This window comes from Aotus nancymaae, unplaced genomic scaffold (genome assembly GCF_030222135.1).
Source record: "Aotus nancymaae isolate 86718 unplaced genomic scaffold, 86718_ANA_hifiasm-v0.15.2.pri h1tg000011l, whole genome shotgun sequence".
Taxonomy (NCBI): Eukaryota; Metazoa; Chordata; class Mammalia; order Primates; family Aotidae; genus Aotus; species Aotus nancymaae.
The window spans coordinates 35,035,043-35,057,129 of record NW_026988422.1 but is presented as its reverse complement, the minus strand read 5'-3'; the positions used below and the strand labels follow the sequence as shown (position 1 = coordinate 35,057,129).

The 22,087-nt window shown below is 39.8% G+C and overlaps 1 protein-coding gene across 2 annotated transcripts in view; it reads right to left on the bottom strand.

The window, feature by feature from the left end:
- Positions 1-22,087, bottom strand: part of FMN1 (formin 1) — a 420,788-nt gene that overhangs the window by 278,186 nt on the left and 120,515 nt on the right. The window contains exons 1-2 of one of the 2 annotated variants that reach the window (XM_012465416.3): positions 14,858-16,474; positions 13,330-13,447 (exon numbers count right to left, since the gene is read on the bottom strand). In XM_012465416.3, the coding sequence (XP_012320839.2) occupies positions 13,330-13,447; positions 14,858-16,228 (1,489 nt within the window). In that variant the 5' untranslated portion in view covers positions 16,229-16,474. Of the gene's footprint in view, positions 1-13,329; positions 13,448-14,857; positions 16,475-22,087 lie in introns of those variants that run through there. The other variant, XM_012465403.2, reaches the window with a different exon arrangement.

The following is a 22,087-nucleotide window of genomic DNA, read 5'->3' as shown; positions in this document are numbered from 1 at the left end:
AGAAGGCTCAAAATGTCCTAAAAAATAGGACCAGATTCATTAGAGTAAAACTGAGAATTTGTACTAATCAAAAACCACTATTTAGAGAGAGAGAAAACACTTGCAACACACTTAACCAAAGGGCTCACATCCAGCATATAAAAATAACTTCTATACAAATTAATATGAAAAAGAGACAATTCATTAAAATTAAATGACTCAGACAGGAACTCCAGAAAAGAGGACATGCAATGACAATGAAAAAGTGCTCGACCTCGCTGTTGATCGAGGAAATACCAACAAAAACCAGAATGAACTCAAATAGGAAAAACCAAATACACCAAACGTTGACAAGAATGTGGAGTAATCGGCACTGTCATATGCTGCTGGTGGACGTGTAAACTGATAAAAATCCCTTTGAAAAACTGTTTAGCATCATCTACTGACATAGAATCCAGATATGGCTGAATACCAGCAATTCTATTTCCAGGTATATACCCAAAAGAAATGTCTTCCTGTGTTTACCAAAAGGCATGTCCAAGGGTGTTTATAGCAGTGTTTGTCATTGTTAAAAGAAAAATCTTAGCCAAATTACATTTAACAGAGTTTAACTGAACAAAGGACAATTTGAGAATCAGGCAGCCAGAATCAGCTGAGAAACTCCAGTGCAGCCATGTGGCAGAAGAGATTTCTAGTCAGAAAAAAAAAAAGTGACACACAGAAAACCAAAGTGAGGTACAGAAACAGTCAGATTGGTTATAGCTCAGTGTTTTCCTTATTTTAACATAGTTTGAACAGTTGGACTCCTTTGATTGGCCAAAGCTCAGCGATTGGCACAAGAGTAGGCTACAGTGTTTATACCTCCATCTGGGTTACAGTTCACTATGTACATGAAAACCTTTAGGTTGAACTTTAGATACATCAGGAGGCAGCTTTAGGCTTAACTTGATTTAGCATCATAACAGCCACAAACTTTGAACAACATCAGTGTCCAACAGCATTAGAATTGGATAAATACATTGTGCTATATTCATACAATGGAATACTACAGGGGAATTAAATAAATGAACTACAGGTACATGTAGTAACATATATGATTCTCACAAGCATAATGTTAAGAGAAAGAAGCCAGACAAAAAATGAGTCCATTTATATTAAGTTCAAAAGCAGATGAAACTAGGCTGGGCACCCCATCTCTACTAAAAATACAAATAAATTAGCTAGGCATGGTGGTGCACACCTGTAATCCCAGCTACTGGGGAGGCTGAGGCAGAAGAATTGCTTGAACCTGGAGGCAGAGGTTGCAGTGAGTCAAAATGGCACCACTGTACTCCAGCCTGGGTGACAGAGTGAGACTCCATCTTAAGAAAAAAAAGCAGATGAAACTAACCTATAGTGTTAGAAGTTAGGATAGTGGTTTTCTTTAAGGGAAAGGGAAATTGTAGTGATTGGAAGGGGGTAAGAAGGTGCCTTGTGTTGTGCTAAAGATGTGCTATTTATTGATCTGCATGGTGGTTTCCTGGGTGTTTTCACTTTGCTATAACTTGAAGAGCTATATACTATTGTGTAATTTTCTCTGTTATTTTTCTATAAAACTGGTTTTAAAAAAGAAAGTCACTACTGCTGTAGTTGAACTTCACATATATTGTCTCATTTTATCTTTACAATAATTTTTAAAGTTATCATTACCATCCCTTTTTTTTTTTTTTTTTTTTAAGCAGGAGTCTCACTCTGTCGCCCAGGCTGGAGTACAGTGGCGCCATCTCGGCTCATTGCAACCTCTGCCTCCCAAGTTCAAGTGATTCTCCTGCCTCAGCCTCCTGAGTAGCTGGGACTACAGGTGCATGCCACCACACCCAGCTAATTTTTTGTATTTTTAGTAGAGATGGGGTTTCACTATGCTGCTCAGGTTGGTCTCAAACTTGTGACCTCATGACCTACCCACCTCAGCCTCCCAAAGTGCTGAGATTACGGGAATGAGCCACCACGCCTGGCCCACTACCCTCATTTTTTAAAGACAAGGATGAAGATCCAAAGAAGTAAATTATCTTGCTCAGGTCATGGCTGGTACATGACAGAGCAAAAGCTTAAAGTCAAGTTTAGTTGATGCTTAAACCCATGAATCCTGCAGTAAAAGCAATGCCAAACTTAATTATGTCCTTGGAACTTCCCTGGTCCTACTTTTCTTTCCCTCTGAAATCATTTTCTACCTTTCTCATCTCATGTTCACACCCCTTCATCCAGTACTTCCCATTTTCTTGAGAAGTTTATGTATTGCATAACTTGAGAATTTGCTTGAGAGTTTATGTATTGCAACTTTGGGTTTAGTTATTTCTCAGAAATAATTTGTTCTTTCTACAGAAGAAGAAAAAGTTGTAATTTACAATTTCCCATCTGCTTTCTATGGAGACGGGATCTGAAAGAGTGTGCTCTATTTGCTGAGCTAGTTGATGGCTATGAGCACATGAAAAGTGGACTGAGTGGAAGGAAGTAAACTGCAAGTGAAAAGGTATGGTGGGGCTGCTGGTAGAAAGGTATGATGGGACTGCTGGTGGACGAGGCTGAAGCCAGGATGATGAAGAGGCTGTTTGGTGGATGACCTGGAGAAAGAACACTTGGTGGCTGGCAATAGACAAAGATATGCAGAAGAGAAGAAAAATGAGGCCACCTGGATAGAAATTATGAGAAAGACAATGACTATTGAAAGATATTTGTAAAAATGTGGTATAGAATATGGCATATCAACTTCATTCTAATCTTTCCAAAAGACACCTCAAAGCAGACTCAATGCACTGGTTTTATCTTCTCTAAAACCCAGGAAAACCACTAAAATAACAACTATTAAAATAAAAATGTTTGTTCACGTACCTCCCAAAACCATTTACGTGTACACCACACATTTTACCACACAAACTGTGGCTCAATGAATGGCAGCTGAACTTTCCAAGAATTCACAGAGTAGAAGCATTATTTGCTTGAAATTGCTTATGCTTCATAGCATAAAAAATACCCTTAACTCCTTTCTTTGATTTTTACTTGAAGAATCAAAAGAACAGCATGAAATGACAAAGTGAGTTTTTGCAGATGAGTCCAGTGAGCCAGGATGGCCTCATATGCTCTACTTTATTGTTCAGATCCACTCACTTCACTTCCCGTAATTTTTAATAGCCAGTGTAATATCTTATTGACAAATCGTAGTTGTCTACATTTACGGGGTATATGATGCAGTGTTCTGACACAGACATACAATGTGATAAGATTAAATCAAGCTAATTAACGTACGCATCACCTTTCTTACCTATCATTTGTTATGGTGAGACATTTGAAATTTATTCTTAGTTCTTTTGAAATATATAATACAATATTTTTTACTATAATCACACTGGTGTGAAACAGATCACAAAACCTATTTCTCCTGTTTATCTAAAATGTTGTGCCCTTTGATCAACAACTCTCCATTTCTTCTGTCCCACATTCCCAGCCTCTGAAAACCATTATTTTATTCTCTACTTCTATAAGTTCAGCTTTATTAGATTCCATATGTAAGTGAGATCATGCAGTATTTGTTTTTCTTATGCCTGGCTTATTTCACATAGCATAAGGTCTTCCTGATACATCCATATTGGCACAAATCACAGAATTCTCCCATCCTTCTTTTAAGGCTGATTGGTATTCCATTGTGTATATATATCATAGTTTATTTATCCATTCTCCCATTGATGAATACTTACATTGTTTTGGCTATTGTGAATAGTTCTGTAATGAACATGGGAGTGCAGGTATCTATTTTATATATTGGTTTCAGTTCCTTTGGATATACAACCAGAAGTATGATTACTGGGTCATTTAGTAGTTCTATTTTTAGTTTTTTTCAGGAACTTCCATATACCATTTTCCACAATGGCCATAATAATTTACATTCCCACAAAAATTGCTTCTGATCCCATGTGTTTTCCTTGTTCGATCTTTAGATACTGGTATATTGACCAAAAAAAATTTTAAACAAAGATTTTTTAATTCATTACTCTTCAATTTGAGACTATCTTTATCTCCAAATTATAATTACAACTCATAATTATTACACATAATTTATCAATACAGAATACTAAGTTATGTGTATCTTTTAGTAATTCATAATCTCATTATTATCTGTAAAATGAGTAAGTTAATGACCTAAGATGTTTGCAGCTCTCAGTTTTTTATATTGTAAAAACTGAGATTCTATATTTTAATCTCTTGCTTCAACTCTTCCTGAGCCAAAGATCTTTACCAATATTCCCTTGAATACAATATGTGATGCTTGAGTCTCCAGTCCCCACTTTCAAATCCTCTCCTAAAAGTCAAGCTTTAGTTCCCATTTATGTTGGGAGAGTCAGTCTCCTCTCTTAGTACAATGGAACTGTTTACGTATACTAAATGGAAGCTTAGCACAACACACTTCACCTCTAGTTTCCCAGTAAACCTTTTTCTGTACCCACAAACTGTAAGATATTTCTGGTCTTTAGTCTGTACAGCTTCCAATTTCTGGGCAATCACAATCCAATCACTCCATGCAAGTGAGGACAGCATGCTACAGAGGTCTATGAAAGATAGTACCAGGAACAAACCCATTTCCTAGATGGTGAAAGAGAAAGTTAGGATAATTTACCTGGACACACAACTTTAAAGGAAAATCCATTATTGACTAACACAGCCTGTTAGCTATGAATGCAGAAATTAAAACTCAAATTATAGTAGGCCAATAAAATCGTACGAGGTATTTATAGCTCTCTTTGACTGGTAAAGCAAGGACACCTGATTTTTCAGGAAGAGTGGCAAACAGCTCTCATTTTCTAATGAAGGACATTCAAATTGAAGATAAGTGGATCTTTATTAAATGGAGGGATAGGTTATTACTCTATTTTATCTAAAATACTCTAAATAGGGATGTTTCTGAATTGCTCTTAGGTTCTAAGAAAAGATGTATCTCCCGGAGACACCACATGTCTTGACAATTTGCTCACTTTCAGTAACTACAAGGTATTGTGCTAAGTTCTCTTCTCTACAAAAGCTATGGTCCTCACACTCAGCAGGGCAGTACATTTTCCATTCCCCAGCTCCAAGACAGCTCTGAGATGCTGCAGGTAGAGAGAAAAGCTTTTCCAGATGCACATTGAAAGAGAAGCACAGTTCAATTCAGAAAGCATGAGTGGTTTTCTTCAAACATTTTTTTTTTCATTCTGTAATTCAGTCACTGACAGTTCCCTAAATGGTATCATTTTAATTTCAAATACATTAACCTCACTTCCCTTGAGGATTTTGAGATCTACATCATGATGATGTATTTTTAAATGTCTTAATAATAAGAAATTTCAAGCAGTGTTTCATAATACAAAACAGAAGACAGAGGAGAAAGGAAGCCCAGCTTGGGGTTGAATGTTTGGAACAGGTTCTTCCTCTGAACCTTGAGGTGTCCACAGATGGCTGTGGGTTGGGGAAGAAGGTCTAAAATAAACACTAAATTAGATGTCATGTTTTCTTCTGTGGCTTTCTATCATTGCTAGATTTTAAAGGAGTCTAAAAATATGAAGAACCACTAACTCCAGTAAAAATGAGGGAAGATACCACAAGTCAGTCCAAATGTGTCCTTCATCTAGTCAAGCGCTGGCCCTGGGGAGAAAATCACCTGCAACGAAGCTAGTATACTTGAGTCACTAGAGGCTTAGGAACACGTTTGACTTCTAAGAAAAACAAATCACAAGAAGCAAATCCATACCATGTATTTGTCTTTTAAAAAATATGCCAGGGAAGATATTTAGAAAAAGAAAAAACAAGATATATACAAATACACAAACATATATTTACATGTAAATAATTACTGTATAATTTATTGAATGTCAAGAAACTTTGAATAGTTTTATAAGACACGCTTCTGGTGAAAATACTAAACATTCTCATTCCTACCTCACATTAACGTATAAATTAATACAATTCCAATAAAAATTTTAGGTTTTTCTAAAATGAATATATGAGGAAACCCAAAAACATTTTTAAAAGTATGCAAAGAAATGGAACCGTCAGATTCTGAGGTGTACTGTAATGCTATAATAAGTAAGATACGGCATAATACACAAACATATCAAAGAGAACAGAAAGCCCCCAGCAGTCCTAAACAATATAGAGAGAAAATAATTATTCCAAAAGTCTGATAAAGAATTAATTAGCAATTTAGGAAAAAAGTTGTCTTTGATCTCTAGCTCAGACTATATACCAAATTAAATTTTTTGTATGAAATGGAGTGATGGAAGGAGAGTAAAAAAAGAAGTAGAAGGAAACCATTTAAGAAATATGAAAACGTTGGTAAACTTAGAGAAAGTCTTTTAAGCCAAAAGAAAAATCAGAAATTATATAATGAAAGGAAGATAAATTTGATTATGTAAATATATAAAATTCCACACAGCAGATAACATAGTAAAATTAAAAACAAATGATAAAAAGTAAAATAACAGTTTCAAAATGGGAATTTTTAGGGATAGGTATTTGGTAAGAAAAAACAACTATGGCAATATGGTAATATACATCAGAAATGTTAAAAAGGCATATACTCTTATGTACAGCAATTCTGTCTATAAGAATTTATCCTAATTATTAAAGATAATATGCTTATAAACAAAGATGTATAGTACCGTTATTTATAATACATTATGTATAACTGAAATAAATTTTTATAATTATCAAAAATCTTTTCAAGAGTTTAAATAAGAAAAGTAGTCTATAGGCCGGGCACAGTGGCTCACACCTGTAATCCCAGCACTTTGGAAGGCCGAGGCGGGCAGATCACGAGGTCAACAGATCAAGACCATCCTGGCCAACATGGTGAAACCCCATCTTTACTAAAAATACAAAAATTAGCTGGGTGTCATGGTGTGTGCCTGTAGTCCCAGCTACTCAGAAGGCTGAGGCAGGAGAATTGCTTGAACCCGGGAGGTGGAGGTTGCAGTGAGCCAAGATCGCGCCACTGCACTCCAGCCTGGCACCTGGGGACAGAGCAAGATTCTGTCTCAAAAAAAAAAAAATAGTCTATAATATGATTCAAATTTTAGTTTTATTTTTCAGTATTAAATTCACATAGGCCTATCATGTTTCAAAATATTGACAACGGTTTCTCTGAAATAGAATCACAGAAAGTTTCTTTTGCTTCATGATTTTTCTGGATATCTTCAAATTTTACTTTATTTTGTAATAAAAACCCTATGAGAGATTTTCTGAGATTAGTAAACAAACCCTTCACATTAAGATGAAGTAGTTATCAGAGCAAGCCTCTGAATAATGGTCATCACATTTTCTATGAACTGATTACATTAGAAAATATAACCCTCCCACAGGATGACAAAAACGCAAGTTTGTCTTTGTGCCGTTGTACTAAAAACCCATGTGGTGCGGTACAGCAACACCAGCATGTGTGTGCAGATTCTTCTCCAGGAGGGCGTTAGAAGCCTCAGCCACACATGGTTGCAGTGTAACTGTGCAGGGGATCTTCTCCATGCCTCTCCAGGTCTGCACAGGCCTAAAATGATAACCCCAAGGGTGTCCCAGTCTGCTGACTTCTCTTTGGATTTGGCCAATGGGAATGACACTGGTGGGGGCCAGAGAGTGGGACAAGCAGAGATCAGGCTGCCTGCCCTCAGCTCCCAGCCTAGCATGTCACTGTGGACCATGCACTTCCCTGCTTAGGGCTGCGGGTCCTATACAGCAGCGTCTCCACACCACTCAGCCTACGTCTTAAGTTCTAGTTTCCAATAGCCACACCTACCCTTGCCCCTTCAGGCCTAGGCATGGTAAAAGCTTCTCCTGGGTACTAGCCCCAGAGTAGCGCTCTCTTACTGCTTTTCCTAACCCCGTCTGTACCTTTGTGAAAGGTCTCTAATAAACTCTCCTCAGATCACTCCATTTGAGTGCCACCTGATTCCTGATTAGTAGGACCCTCATTGATACGATAATATACGTAATTAGCCTAGAGAAAATAAAGCAAAATGCATTTGGAACAAAGCAAAAGGAAAAAAGTAATCTAATGTGTTTAAACAGAACAAAGCAGGAGGCATCACACTACCAGACATCAAACTCTACTACAAGGCTACAGTAATCAAAACAGCATGGTACTGGTACCAAAACAGAGATATAGACCAATGGAACAGAACAGAGGCATCGGAGGCAACACAACATATCTACAACCACCTGATCTTTGACAAACCTGATAAAAACAAGCAATGGGGAAAGGATTCCCTGTTCAATAAGTGGTGTTGGGAAAACTGGCTAGCCATATGCAGAAAGCAGAAAATGGACCCCTTCCTGACACCTTACACTAAAATTGACTCCAGATGGATTAAAGACTTAAACATAAGACCTAACACCATAAAAACACTAGAAGGAAACCTAGGCAAAACCATTCAGGACATAGGCGTAGGCAAGGACTTCATGACCAAAACACCAAAAGCATTGGCAACAAAAGCCAAAATAGACAAATGGGACCTAATCAAACTCCACAGCTTCTGCACAGCAAAAGAAACAGTCAATAGAGTGAATCGGCAACCAACAGAATGGGAAAAAATTTTTGCAGCCTACCCATCTGACAAAGGGCTGATATCCAGAATTTACAACGAGCTAAAAAAGATTTACAAGAAAAAAACAAACAAGCCCATTCAAAAGTGGGCGAAGGACATGAACAGATACTTTACAAAAGAAGACATACATGAGGCCAACAAGCATATGAAAAAATGCTCATCATCACTGGCCATTAGAGAAATGCAAATCAAAACTACATTGAGATACCATCTCACACCAGTTAGAATGGCAATCATTAAAAAATCTGGAGACAACAGATGCTGGAGAGGATGTGGAGAAATAGGAACACTTTTACACTGTTGGTGGGAGTGTAAATTAGTTCAACCATTGTGGAAAACAGTGTGGCGATTCCTCAAGGACCTAGAAATAGAAATTCCATTTGACCCAGCAATCCCATTACTGGGCATATATCCAAAGGATTATAAATCGTTCTACTATAAGGACACATGCACACGAATGTTCATTGCAGCACAGTTTACAATAGCAAAGACCTGGAACCAACCCAAATGCCCATCGATGATAGACTGGACAGGAAAAATGTGGCACATATACACCATGGAATATTATGCAGCCATTAAAAACGAGGAGTTCGCGTCCTTTGTAGGGACATGGATGAACCTGGAAACCATCATTCTCAGCAAACTGACACAAGAACACAAAATCAAACACCACATGTTCTCACTCATAGGCGGGTGTTGAACAAGGAGAACACATGGACACAGGGAGGGGAGCACTATACATGGGGGTCTGTTGTGGGGGAGTGGGGGGGACAGCGGGGGGGTGGGGAGTTGGGGAGGGATAGCATGGGGAGAAATGCCAGATATGGGTGAAGGGGAGGAAGGCAGCAAATCACACTGCCACGTATGCACCTAAGCAACAACCTTGCATGTTTTTCACATGTACCCCAAAACCTAAAATGCAATTAAAAAAAAAAAAAAAAAAAAAAAGAAGTTTAGCCCTATGCTACTTCTATGCTTCCATTACCTAGAACATCCTAATGCTTTCCAATTTTTTAAAAAAACATTTTGGGCAAGTTACTAACTTATATAATCTCAGCACATAGTCCAGGATAGTGTCCTTAGACATGGAGTAGAAGAGAACAGTGGTTATCTCAAGAGACAAATCGTTTTCACCACATCAAATTGAAACATAGATATGCTCCTCTTAGCTTCACTTGTACTATATCACAAAATACCTTCTCACTTTGTTCACAATTGGGTTTGATGTTAGCCCCAAGCTTCACTTGCCATTTCAGTTTATGGGATCCAGAGTGTGTGTGGTATACAGCAAAGAAAAGGTGGCAGGAACTCACTGTGAGTTTACTAATCATTTAAGGATCTGAGAAGCCCAGTTTAAGAAAAAAAAAAAAAAAAAGCGAGAGAGAGAGAGAGTCCCCACCCAAAAAAATCAAGATGACTCCACAACTTTGTTTCAATAACGACGTCCTATTTTCAGAAAACTGGAAAGACAAATCTGAGAACTATATGGCATTTGTCACTCATATTATCCCAGTCCCATTGCAAAGAAAAGGAGGACAAAATACTTTTTACTCAAAATTGCTGTGAGGCATTCCAAACACAAGGGAGAACAACACTGATGATAATGTAAGCACGAACAGCACAAGGGATGGAAAATGATTGTTTCATCTGAGCACAACAATTCAGACACAGCAGTAAATTATCGCCATGAGTCCCCACTCCACCTACCCACCCACTCACCCACCTAGAAGTTGGCTCTAGCACCTATAGCAGTCACTTGAGGGTGCCAGGGCTTTGCTTCTCCCAAATGACACATCACCAAGCCTCCAAGAGCTCACAGAGAGGCCCTTGACAGTGGGCACAGTATCACTGGAATGGCCCTGGAGGCTCTAACAGTAGCCAAAGGCTTTGGCTGCCCAGGGAGGGAGTCACAGCATCTTCACCTGCAAGCTGCAGGTGAAGCTGATGGCTTTGCTTTTAGAGTAGCAGGAATGAGCAGCCTTGCCAGCGGGCACCAGCAATAGGGTGAGCTACCCTCCAATGGCTAAGAGGACTTCAGAAACCACTGTTTGAAGGTGCAGTCTCTCTAATATCGACTCTATTCCTTTTTATCCTAAACAAAAATGAACTTACAGTATTAGGTGATCTCTTAAGCTCTCAGAAAAAAAAAAAGAGTATTAAATAGTTCTTAATGGAGGGAGATCAAAGCAGTGGCAAGTCCTAAGAGTCTGGGGACAGCACAGGAACAGCGGGGGCTCACAATGAAAACACGCCATCTTTTCCTGGCTCCACCAAGGACCAGCTTGGATGTCAACAGCGCACATGAAACACAAATACTAGAGTCTTAACATCCCATTCCACTAACTTAAAAAAGAACACCGAAGATGTAAAAGCACAAGACTTCAAACACCTTATCTTGGATCTAATTTCTGTCTCTAAACCCCCTTACAGTATGGCAAATTTTGTATGTTTTCCTAAGGGCAGAAAAAGTAATAGAAATACCTACAAAATATTTGATTATAAACCAAATGCTTACAGAAATCCAGTTTCTAAATTATAGAAGAAAACCACAGGGAAAATATTACTTCCTCACAATTAGTAATATATGATGAAACGATCATATGCCAGTATCCACTAATAGAGTAAAATTTAAGTTTCTTGCAGGCATAGGGTATCTTATTCTTCTTTGGAACTCTTCCCCCACCTTTGCTACCTGGAAGAGTATATCAGCAGATTAATTTAGAAGACTCTCAAAGAGCTAGACACTACCCGCTGGAACATAGCAGGTCTACCACAGGACTGCCAGCCAAGAAAACCGGCTGGGGAGCCAGATGCCTTCTCCACATATGGCTTCCACTCAGTCTCAGTGTGTAACGGAGCTGGCAGAGCCCACCCAACAAAACTAGTATTAGCGCCTTCCTTCCTCCCATTTTCCCTCATCTCATCTAAGACTGTAGGTAGCTCTGAGAACACATTTCATTATCTTTAAAAAGATTGGGAAAGCCTTGCCAAGCTAAACTATGAGGCCCCCTTGAGCCACTGAAAATGCAAGAGGACAGAAAGCAAAAACTAAGGAGTATCAGTAGAGGAAAAAAAAAATCCCAAAATACTATTTGAGGTGGATTCCAAAACCATTTATGACATTTATGTCCTTCTTTCCTCAGCAGATGCCCATTATTAAAAAGAAGACTGCCATGACACACTAGTCAAAATCACCAATATCAACTAAAAAGAAAAACTCACAGGCCCAGGCATGGTGGCTCACATCTGTAATCCCAGCACTTTCAGAGACGGAGGCGGGTGAATCACTTGAAGCCAGGAGTTCGGTATCAGCCTGGCCAACACAGTGAAACCCTGTATCTACTAAAAATAGAAAAAATTAGTTGGGCATGGTGGCGCACACCTGTAATCCCAGCCACTCCGGAGGCTGAGGCATGAGAATCGCTTGAAGCCAGGAGATGAAGGCTGCAGTGAACTGAAATCGCACACTGCACTCCAGCCTGGGGAACACAGTGAGACTCATCTCAAAACAAACAAACAAACAAACAACAACAACAAAAAAAACAAACTCACAGGATTCTGGTTTTCTATTAAAGCAAATTTCAGTACTTTTAATCATTCACATTATCTTAAGTCATGAGAAAAATAACTCAGTATGTGCTTCAATATTCCAATTACAAGCATTCCAATTTTGGAAAATCAAATGTAGGCAAGAAGACTTAAATCGCTATAAATTTTCATTGAGTATATGAGTTTTCATCCTATAAGTCAAACACTACAGAAAGAAAATGTTATCAAGTAACCAATGCCCTGCAAAATCATAAGCAGCAACCGTGTAAATGAAAGCTAGAAATGATCTCGAGATTCATGTGCCAATGTGCTCTCAATCACTGGAATAATTTGATATTATGGAAAAAGCTACTGAACCATCCAAACTTTGATCCATTCATGTTTATCAATGAACAGGAATGGAAAAAAGTATTTTTCTATAACCAGATAGACAGACCTTAACACACACATACCTAAGAAAACAAATATAAGCCATGTATAGGTAATCTCCAAATATCAGGAAGAAGGCAAAGATATTTCAGGGATATATACAGACACACATGCAATTGTTAATATATACCCATCTTTTAATGCTTCAGTGTCATTTAAAATTTCATGGGAAACTTTCACTTAAATAGTAACCATATCTAGATTCTCATTTCATTTAAATAAATTCAAGTAAAGTTCCTGGGCAAGTTTCCAGAGAGTTAAGTTGCTTTAAAGTTGGCCATGCATTAAATAAAGCTTTGTCTCACAAAAGTGAACGAGTAACTGATATGGTATCTGTACATTCACTCTGCACAAGGTTCCTTTATCTCAAAAGCATTACTCAAAGACAAACAACAAATCAGATTACAGCTCTGGAGAACCATACTCTGCCTCTTCCAGCAACACTGCCAGCTCACAAAATTATATGAAGACCAACTACCGGCGTCCTGAGAGATCAGTTATCTACCTTCTCCATCAGATCCCCCAAGGTTCTCCTACCTCACACACATGCCCCCTTTCATTCAATCCACTGCATTCATCTTTCATCTTTCAGAGGCTCGTTAACAATAAGTGTGCAAAGGTTCATTTTAACAGCAAAACCAAAAAGAGAGCCTTCAGCATTAGATTTTATAATGAAACAAAATCCCGAATTCTGAGAGTCAACTAAGCTAGAACTAAAAGCCATTGCAAGGAAGAGATTCATTTCTGGGTCCCTAGCTTCTTTCCACATTACCTGCTTCAGTGTACCTCAGTCCCACTTTTTCTTCGGTGTCTTTTGTCTTTGGGGGTGGCCAGACGGCTTGAAGTCGGCCAGGAGTCCTGTCGTCCTGCTCAGTGGGGCTGTGGTCAGGCTGTTGAAAGAGCAGGCAAATAATAAGTGAAATGTGGTCAGAGCCAATTAATTCCTGAAAAAAGACATACTACCCCTAATTATGAAGTTAATTTTAATGGCTAGTGCACATTGCTCTCATTCACTATAATTTGAGATATCTTACTATAGTGTAATCCTTTTCCAGAAGTGTAACGTGATCAGTTGAGGTAAAAATTTAGAAACAACAACAACAAAATCTTGAGGATAAGTATGTATTGCACAACTAAAAGATTATTTTTATTATATAATTGTTGTAAAAGAACAAATATACTTTGGCCTGAAGAAACAGACACAAATGTACTACACTGAAGTACATTTATAGGAATGTTTACACATGTATCCCAAACTCCGGGATTATTTAATATAAAGACTAATTTCATGAACATCTGCAGTAGACCAAGATATATTTCTCCAAACATTCCACACTGCTAATTTCTCCTTTTCCTATACACGGATGAATGAGATTACCTTCGTATTCAAGTCATTTTTATATGGTTGATTTTTACAATTAGGAGAATGCTATATTGTGCTTAGTTTTTAATCGCAATCTGAGAAAATTTTGCCAAAGACTTTCACTTTTAACATTTTAACTGAGCATTTTAAACATATAGGAGAGGATGATAATCATACACTGAATTGATATCAAGCAAGAAATTCTACTTATTGTTCTTATGATTGTTTAAGATCTACTGGACAGGTACTTACTCATCTTTATAAATTACCTGAATTAGTTTTGAGTAATAACAGCTTCCATTAATTAGACGCTTCTCATGCACTGCCTTCATTTAATTCTTTTAACAACCATACAACTATTTTATTTTCCTAATTTTGCACTTGAGGAGATTGAGGCTTGGAGATTATCAAGATTACCCAGCCAGTAAATGGCAGAATTAGAATTAAAACTCAGGTCTCATTCTAAATCCAGTGCTCAATCCGGAAGCGTTCCAACCAATGTGGAATACTCTAATCACACCACAAACACTTTTTGCCAAATGGTAGACTTTCAAAGGGATAATATAGTTTCTGTAGAGGTATAATTAAGTGGTGAGGAAACCCTGTAAACCTGGGCTATACTTCCATATTGCATCACTTCCTCATGCTACTTAGTTTTATTTACCATCAACATTTAAACTCCCGGTGACAGTTACCCTTTCCTACCTGCACAACTTTATGTACATCCCTCTTGTAATATTCCAGATAAAAATCAGGATGCATGAAAGTACTTCTGTCTAACTCTGTACTCCTTACAGGATAATATAATTTGACTATAATCCTTTTTCACCTAAAAGAATCACCAACAGGCAACTAGGATTCACTTTGGGAGGAAACCTGGAAAGAAATACAGCAGCACCGTATTATATAATAAAACACAAACCCCAATTCTACATACACTTTTGGAATCAAAGGGGCCATCCGCTGGCTTTGACTTGGATCGTTCAAACACAGCTCTTAGCGACTCCTTCTCATGTCTCATCTTGCGCTTGAGAGCTTCCAGCTCAGAGGTGTCAGCTGTGGTCCCCTTTCTGGGGGGCCGGATGAATAAGGCTTTAAAAGCCTCCAGGGCCGTCTCTGGTGGCTTTGGCTTGACCTCACCACCCTGGGTTTGGGCTTCTCCAGGGCCACTCTGGCTCACTTGGTCAGAACTGCCACCCATCTCTTCTCTCTTGGGCGACTCAGGGTCTGCTCCCTTCAGTTCAGTTTTGGGCATGTCAATGTTGAGCAGCAGAGAGAGCTGCTCCAGGAGAGTGGGAGTGGCCTTCGGATCAGTTGCTTTATCCTCACTCTTCACTGTCTGCGGCCCTGCCTGCACTAAGGACTTCTGCACAGGCTGTGTCAATTTGAGCAAAGCCAAGTCCCCATCCTTTGGTTTAATTTCAGTGATGGTCTCTCCTCTCTCAGCGTTAGCCCCCTTCTTCAGCACACGAAGCCCACTGAAAAAAGCTGGAAGCTGGAATGACTTCTCTCCAGAGATTTCTTTTTTAGAAGAGGCACTCTCAGTGACACCAACACTCAAATTCTGGTTTGTTACTGCAGGTAGGACTTGAGACCCTTCTCCCTCCTGGCCCTGGCTGGGGTGATGCTCTGTTGGAAGACCAACATTGCCAGGTTCTAGTCTGCTGCTTGTCTCAGGTGGAATCCTCTGAGGATCTTCTGCACAGAACTCTGCACAATTCATTTCCCCAGTGACAGTATTTTCCCTGAAATCTCCTGGGTTTTCTTTGGACTCCTGAGATGGCTCAGATAAAACACTAGGGGACTTGGAGCCATTGGTGCTGCTTCCCTCCTCTGGCTCCTGGCCACCATCATCAGAGTCGGAATCACTGGTGGTGTGCACGAGGGTCCCATGAACACAAATGACATCGCCTTTTGTCTCTTCCAAAGTAGAGAGTGGAAGCGGCTCTTGAGCAAGGAGAGATGTCCCTGCTTCTCCTTTTCTCTGACTTCCCTCTGATTCTGTCTCTACCCTTGCAATTTTCTCACCATTTCCGAGGTCCAGTGAAACCCGAGACTCTGCTTCCTGTGGATCCAAGCCATTGCTGGGATCATCCTGCTGAGATGTGGGCTCCGTGTCTAAACTGCGGAATGCTTTCAGCACAGCATCTTCCTCTTCTGGACTCACAGATTCTAATTTACTTGTAAATCCAAACAGGGATTTCATAGAGAACTTACTCAGGATCGACTGAGCCATTTCAAGTCCAGCTTCTGGTTTTGCTGGTTCTGAGACATCACTGCCATCCAGAGAATTATCAAGGTTCTCCATGTCTCAGTAATGAATGCCCTTGATGGAAGTTCTGACTTGTGCTACCGTCTCCTGCTCTCTCAGTTTATCCACTCCATCTGCTCTTAATTTGCAGGACTGAGAGCAACAGGACCTGGGAGTCAGGCAGTCAGCCAAACAGCAAGCACACTTGGTCTATTTCAGGTCACTGTGCGGTCCCTCTGGTTTGTGCAATGATGGTGCGCCCAGGCAACTGTGAAAAGTCCGTGGAGTCTGTGCCCAGAAGCAGCCAAGGCCGCGCACCTTACTACACACGAACCAGGGAGGCTGCTCTTCTGAAACTTCCGTATTTATTCCCGGGGACAAAAGCCTTTTTGTCACAGGGAAAGTCAGCCTGCCCTGTAATCCCAGCCCAGGACTTCACGAGGAGCTCCGCCCCAGGGCCGGCGGTTCTCCTGGTGGCATTCAACTTCCTCATTGGCGAGCAAGCGAAGGCTTCTGAAAGTGCTGAGCCGGCAAGCTGATCCTGACGGCGCTTAGCCACTGCCCCGAGCAGCCTAAGGGAATCAGAAGTGAATCAGCAGAAAATGACTGAAATACTTCTGACACCGGCCTTCTTTTTCATCTGGATTATGATCAGAGAGTCCTGTGCTGCCCAGGCCAAAAAACTAGCAGTACACCCAGATCAGCAGCCACTTACAATGCCACAATCAAGGAAACAAACTAGAGAAACCAATAGATCATCTTGAAAGTGCCCAGAACTCTTAAAGCAGTTCATTTACAGCCCTTGAAGCTTTTTTTTTTTTTTTTTAAGTGCTTTCTTCCGCTTCCCTGCAGGTTTCATCTGGAATGCAGATTTTCGCTGCTAAAGCCAGAGAGGGAAAACCTACAGGACTCGTTTCAGGTGACTGCTGTTTTAGCTCTGCCCTGGCTGTCTCAGTGCTCTACAAACAGGTACTAGGCAAGCACGCCCACCACACCCAGTGTCCACCAGCAACAGGGTGGCAGAGTAAACAACCCAGGCTCAGCAGGAATGATTACCCTCTACACTCCCTGTGCCAACCACAGGCTTCTTTCTACTCAGCAGCTGTGACTTCCTGGCTTCCTTAGAATCCTGGCATTAGCAGGACACCCCTCTCCCCTTTAGCATCCCAGCCAAATAAATGAAACCTGGCTTGGCACAGTGTAACACACAACCTGCCCTGTTAGACAAAACAATTCAAAGATCCCTAAGGATCCGCATTTCCCTAAAGGGCAAAATATTTGAAAAGTCTCTATCAGTCGGATCTCTATCACAGACCCAATTTGCCTAAACAAAAACAGGACAGACAAAACAACCTCCAAGCATCAGCCCAGTGTAGTTTCTACCACTCTGTTTACATGCTGGGAAGCTGGCAGCAAGGACGGGGGTGAAAATTGCAGCCCTGTTTCCTAGCTGCATAGCTGCCTCTTGGGACAGCTGCCTATCTACCTGAAGGTTTCATGTTTTTCAAATCCAGTCCCATTCAGCAGGCATGCAGTGAGTGCCTGGGATGGGCAGGGCACTCTTCTGGATGAAGAGGTGAGTCAAACTGGCGTTAACAGTAATTACCAGCTCTCTTTGAGAAAAGCTTCAAGAAGACTGTGGTCAAGTGTTAAACATAAACAGCAATTTCTTCTGCAAAACGGAAATGGTAACCCTAAGGAAAATGCAAGAGGGGGTGGCTACGTGTCACACATTGATAACTTGAGCCATGTTCCTTAGTACTAAAAACAATGTTTGTAAGTATTAATACTGAGACATTCTGATTGCAAAAATGCATTTCTAGCAATGTATTCAAAAGGAACCCTCACACAAATAAAAAAGGTACCTATCATTACATCCCACCAACCACTAAGGGAAAGTTAAATACCTTCTAAACCCTGATTTGATCTTGTGTTTTAAACGGGTACTTCTCTGTTTGCTCCTGATCACAGTATTTTGGGGGATTATTAACCGATGCACACTTAATCAAAAAGCCATCATAACACTGAAGAAAAAAATCAATGGTGTCTATTAAGTCTCAGAACAAGCTTCCTGTCTAGAGGAAATACCCATTGATTAAAATCAGACATCTGTTTCTTCAAGATTGTAGAAAGAAGAAATCATCACCGAAGATCATAAGATCAGTCTTCTTACAAGCAATGCAGATCATCCAATTCTAGTATGGCAGGGGACAGTGGGAGATGGCACATATTTGGTCTTGTTCTGTTTTTTGAACGAAAAGACTCCATTTTCTCTGACATAACTAATATGGATTTCTGTAATAAGCTTGCAGGCCCCTTTATAGATTTGGGCAAAATGGAATAGAAGCTGGAAGTGGCTATTGGCCTTTCTACACCATGGCATGGAGCAGAATTATACAGTTTCAGTATCCCCTCAATACTCATAGATGCCAACACAGTTTCATGGAAAATGGGTCAAGTCTTTGGTCCCAGGAGATTATTTTATTTCATCCCCTTGGCTCTAGGTAAGTAAGGTATTATTAGGCCTATTTTAAAAGGTAAGCAACCATTGCTGAGAGAAGGTAACTTGCCAAACTTACACAGCCAGTAAGTGGGGAACAACATCATCTAATATTCAAGTGTTGACTACATGCCAAGCACAGTTTTAGGTGCTCCACATATATTAACTCATTTAATACAGATAACAACTGTATTATGAGTTGTTATTATTCTCTTTTTCCTGCTGGAAAACTGAGGCACAGAAAGATTAAATGGCTTGCCAGTCCATAGAAACAGTGAATGGTGGAACTATAATTGGAATCCATGCAGTTGGGCTTCAGCATCCACACTCTCAACCACTCTTCTAAAGCCCAGAGCTCCACTTCCTTCCCTAATAGAAGACCACACACAGCTGAGTCTTGATGTGCAAAGATTTCAGCCCAGTTCACTGGTGGTCTTTAACTGGGATGTGAAGTATACTGTATCCTCTTAAATGATACAGAAGACAAACTTCATACACACACACACACACCCCACCAAACTTATACTGAGGATGACTATTCTTTTCTCCTGTGTAACTTGGGGAAAAATCTACAAATGTTTCTTAGGAAAAAAAAGAGAGGGAGAAATCAAGCAAAAATTCCAGTAAACCTAGCTGGCCTATCTACCTACCACAAAAGAGACACAGAATCCCCTGGGCTCAAGCATGTCAAGGTTTTCCAGTTTTCCTACCATTCTCCTTTATTTATGAAGCATGACTTCTATTAAAAAGACACAATCATCCAATGTAATTAATGAGCACCAACAATGAATGTGGCTGTGAAGACATAAAAATGACGATACCCCTGCCTTCCACCTTCATGAAATGTGTAGTTTAGTTGGGGATATCCATTTAGAAAGAGGAAACCCTTTGTTTATAGACTGTATCCCCCAAAGACTTTATCCCCCATGCTCAGTCTAAAAGTAATAGCTGGGCCTAAATCAATTTTGAATGAAAGCCAGGAGTGACCATCTAAATATGAACACAAGTAAGAGGAGCATGGTAATTCAAAGAGATGTTTTGAACACTGACTCTTTCAAGCCACTGGTTCTCATGACCCTAAGAAATGTTACCATTGCTGGTCACTCAGGGAATGAGAGTGTTTCAGATTATAATATGCAAATAAGCAACCTACAAATTCAATCTAAATTTATCTTGACAAATGAATCTCTTTAAAGCTTTAACATTTTCAGAGAGGAAAATAATCACTTCTTTTGGACATTATCTCAGTATCTAATTTTGTGCTGAAATAAGCACCTATTACACAAAACCAGTGGAAGCAAAGACATTTGTCTTTTACAACCTACTACTACCTCAGCTGATTCTCTTTTGTCCTTACATCAAGACACATAAACTCTCTAAAAGCCACATCTGTGCAAAAGGCCAGATTAAAAATGATCCACCTCAGACAACACAGGTTTGAACTGCATGGGTTCACCTATACAAATTCTTTTCAACCAAAAGAAGATGGAAAATGCAATCTTCATGGGATGTGAAACCTGCATATATGAAGGGCTGACTTTTCAACTTTTCCTGTTAGTGAGTTCCCAGGGACTACTGTGGGACTTGAGTGTGAGTGGATTTGGGTATACATGGGGGATCAATCTTCCAAGTATGTGGAGGGAAAACTCTAAGTCAAAAAATAGTTACACTCTAAGTGAAAAATAGGTTGCATTTGACCTACATGATGTTCTGTTATAACTCTTTTGTTAAAAACAATCAGTACCTAGTTACTTAAAAATGTGAGCATAGTATTTGTGGAGAATTATTTACTAGAAAGCTTCGTGTATCTCTCACCTCACTGTCCTCTCAGCTGGAAGACATATTGGAGCTGGAACCAATTGTACCTCATGACAAAAAGAAGATCAGTCTGGGCCAGGCACAATAGCTCACACCTGTAATCCCAGTAATTTGGGAAGCCAAGGTGGATGGATTACCTAAGGTCAGGAGTTCAAGACCAGCCTGGCCAACATGGCAAAATCCTGTCTCTACCAAAAATATAAAAATTAACCAGGCATGATGGTGGGCACCTATAATCCCATCTACTTGGGAGGCGGAGCCAGGGAATCACTTAAACTCATGAGATGGAGGTTTCAGTGAGCCAAGATGGCACCACTGCACTCTAGCCCAGGTGACAGAGCAAGACTCTGTCTCTCAAAAAAAAAAAAAAAAAAAAAAAATCAGTCTAATAAGTTGATACTTAGTGAGATAAGAACAATTGCAACAAAAGGCACATTGTCACCTACAGGCAGTACAGCCTAGCTCCTTGATTTTCCTAGTATTAGGAAATCAGCAATAAAATTTTTAAAAAAATCATTTTGCAAAAATTGGACATTGTCTGAAAGAAACTTCTTAAGGGCCCCCTTATTCTTTGTAATACTTCCCGATATTATTCAGTTTGAATAATTCACCCCACATTCTCAGAAAGGCAAGGTGAAAGTAAAGCAAACAGGATTGCATTTCACTGTTAGGCTACTTAATTGTCATGATTCTCCTTGCCCAATTTATTTCAACTTCTAGGCCTATTTTTAATGACTAATTGCTTCTAGCTTCCTAAAGTAGTTCAAATGGCTTCACGTGAAGACTGCTTGAAACAAGAAGTAGAAAGTGGAGTTAAACTTAGTAAAAATAAATAAAGAGTGGGGAAACGATTTCCACAGGAGAAAAAAGTTAACAGCAATGGACTGGGAAAAATAAGCAAGCTCTGAATAAAGATATGGGTAGGGTAATGGGTGAAGACCGGGGTTTTTGGTTCAGGAAGCGTGTTTTAATTCAACGAATGGAGTTTTGGATAAAAGAGGAGAGCTGAGGAAATTATGACATCACAGGGAGTCAAAAAATGCAAAATGAATAAGGTGTTGTATAAAAGGAGTACAAGATTATGGAATAATTTGGGTAGAACCAAGTGGTTGGAAGGTTGAATGGAACCTTAGAAATATTAGAAATTATCCAGCTTGGCTTTTTTTTTTTTTTTTGAGACAGTGTCTCGCTCTGTTGCCCAGGCTGGAGTATAGCGGCACAATCACTGCTCACTGCAGCTTTGACCTCCCATGCTCAAGTGATTCTCCCACCTCAGCCTCCTGAGTACTTGTGATTATAGGTGCATGCTATAATCATCACACCCGGCTAATTTTTGTATTTTTTTTTTGTAGAGATGGGGTTTTACCATGTTGCCCAGGCTTGTCTCAAACTCCTGGCTTCAAGTAATCTGCCTGCCTCGCCCCCCCACAGTGTACTGGGACTACAGGCTTGAGCCACCGCTCATGGCCTGGCTTTTTTGTTTTAAAGATGAAAACATTTGAGGTCAAGGGAAGTTAAACAACTGGTACCAGTTCACACTGCTCAAGTGCAGCACCCAGATGGGCAACAAAGCGTCCTATCTCCTGTTCACCCACATC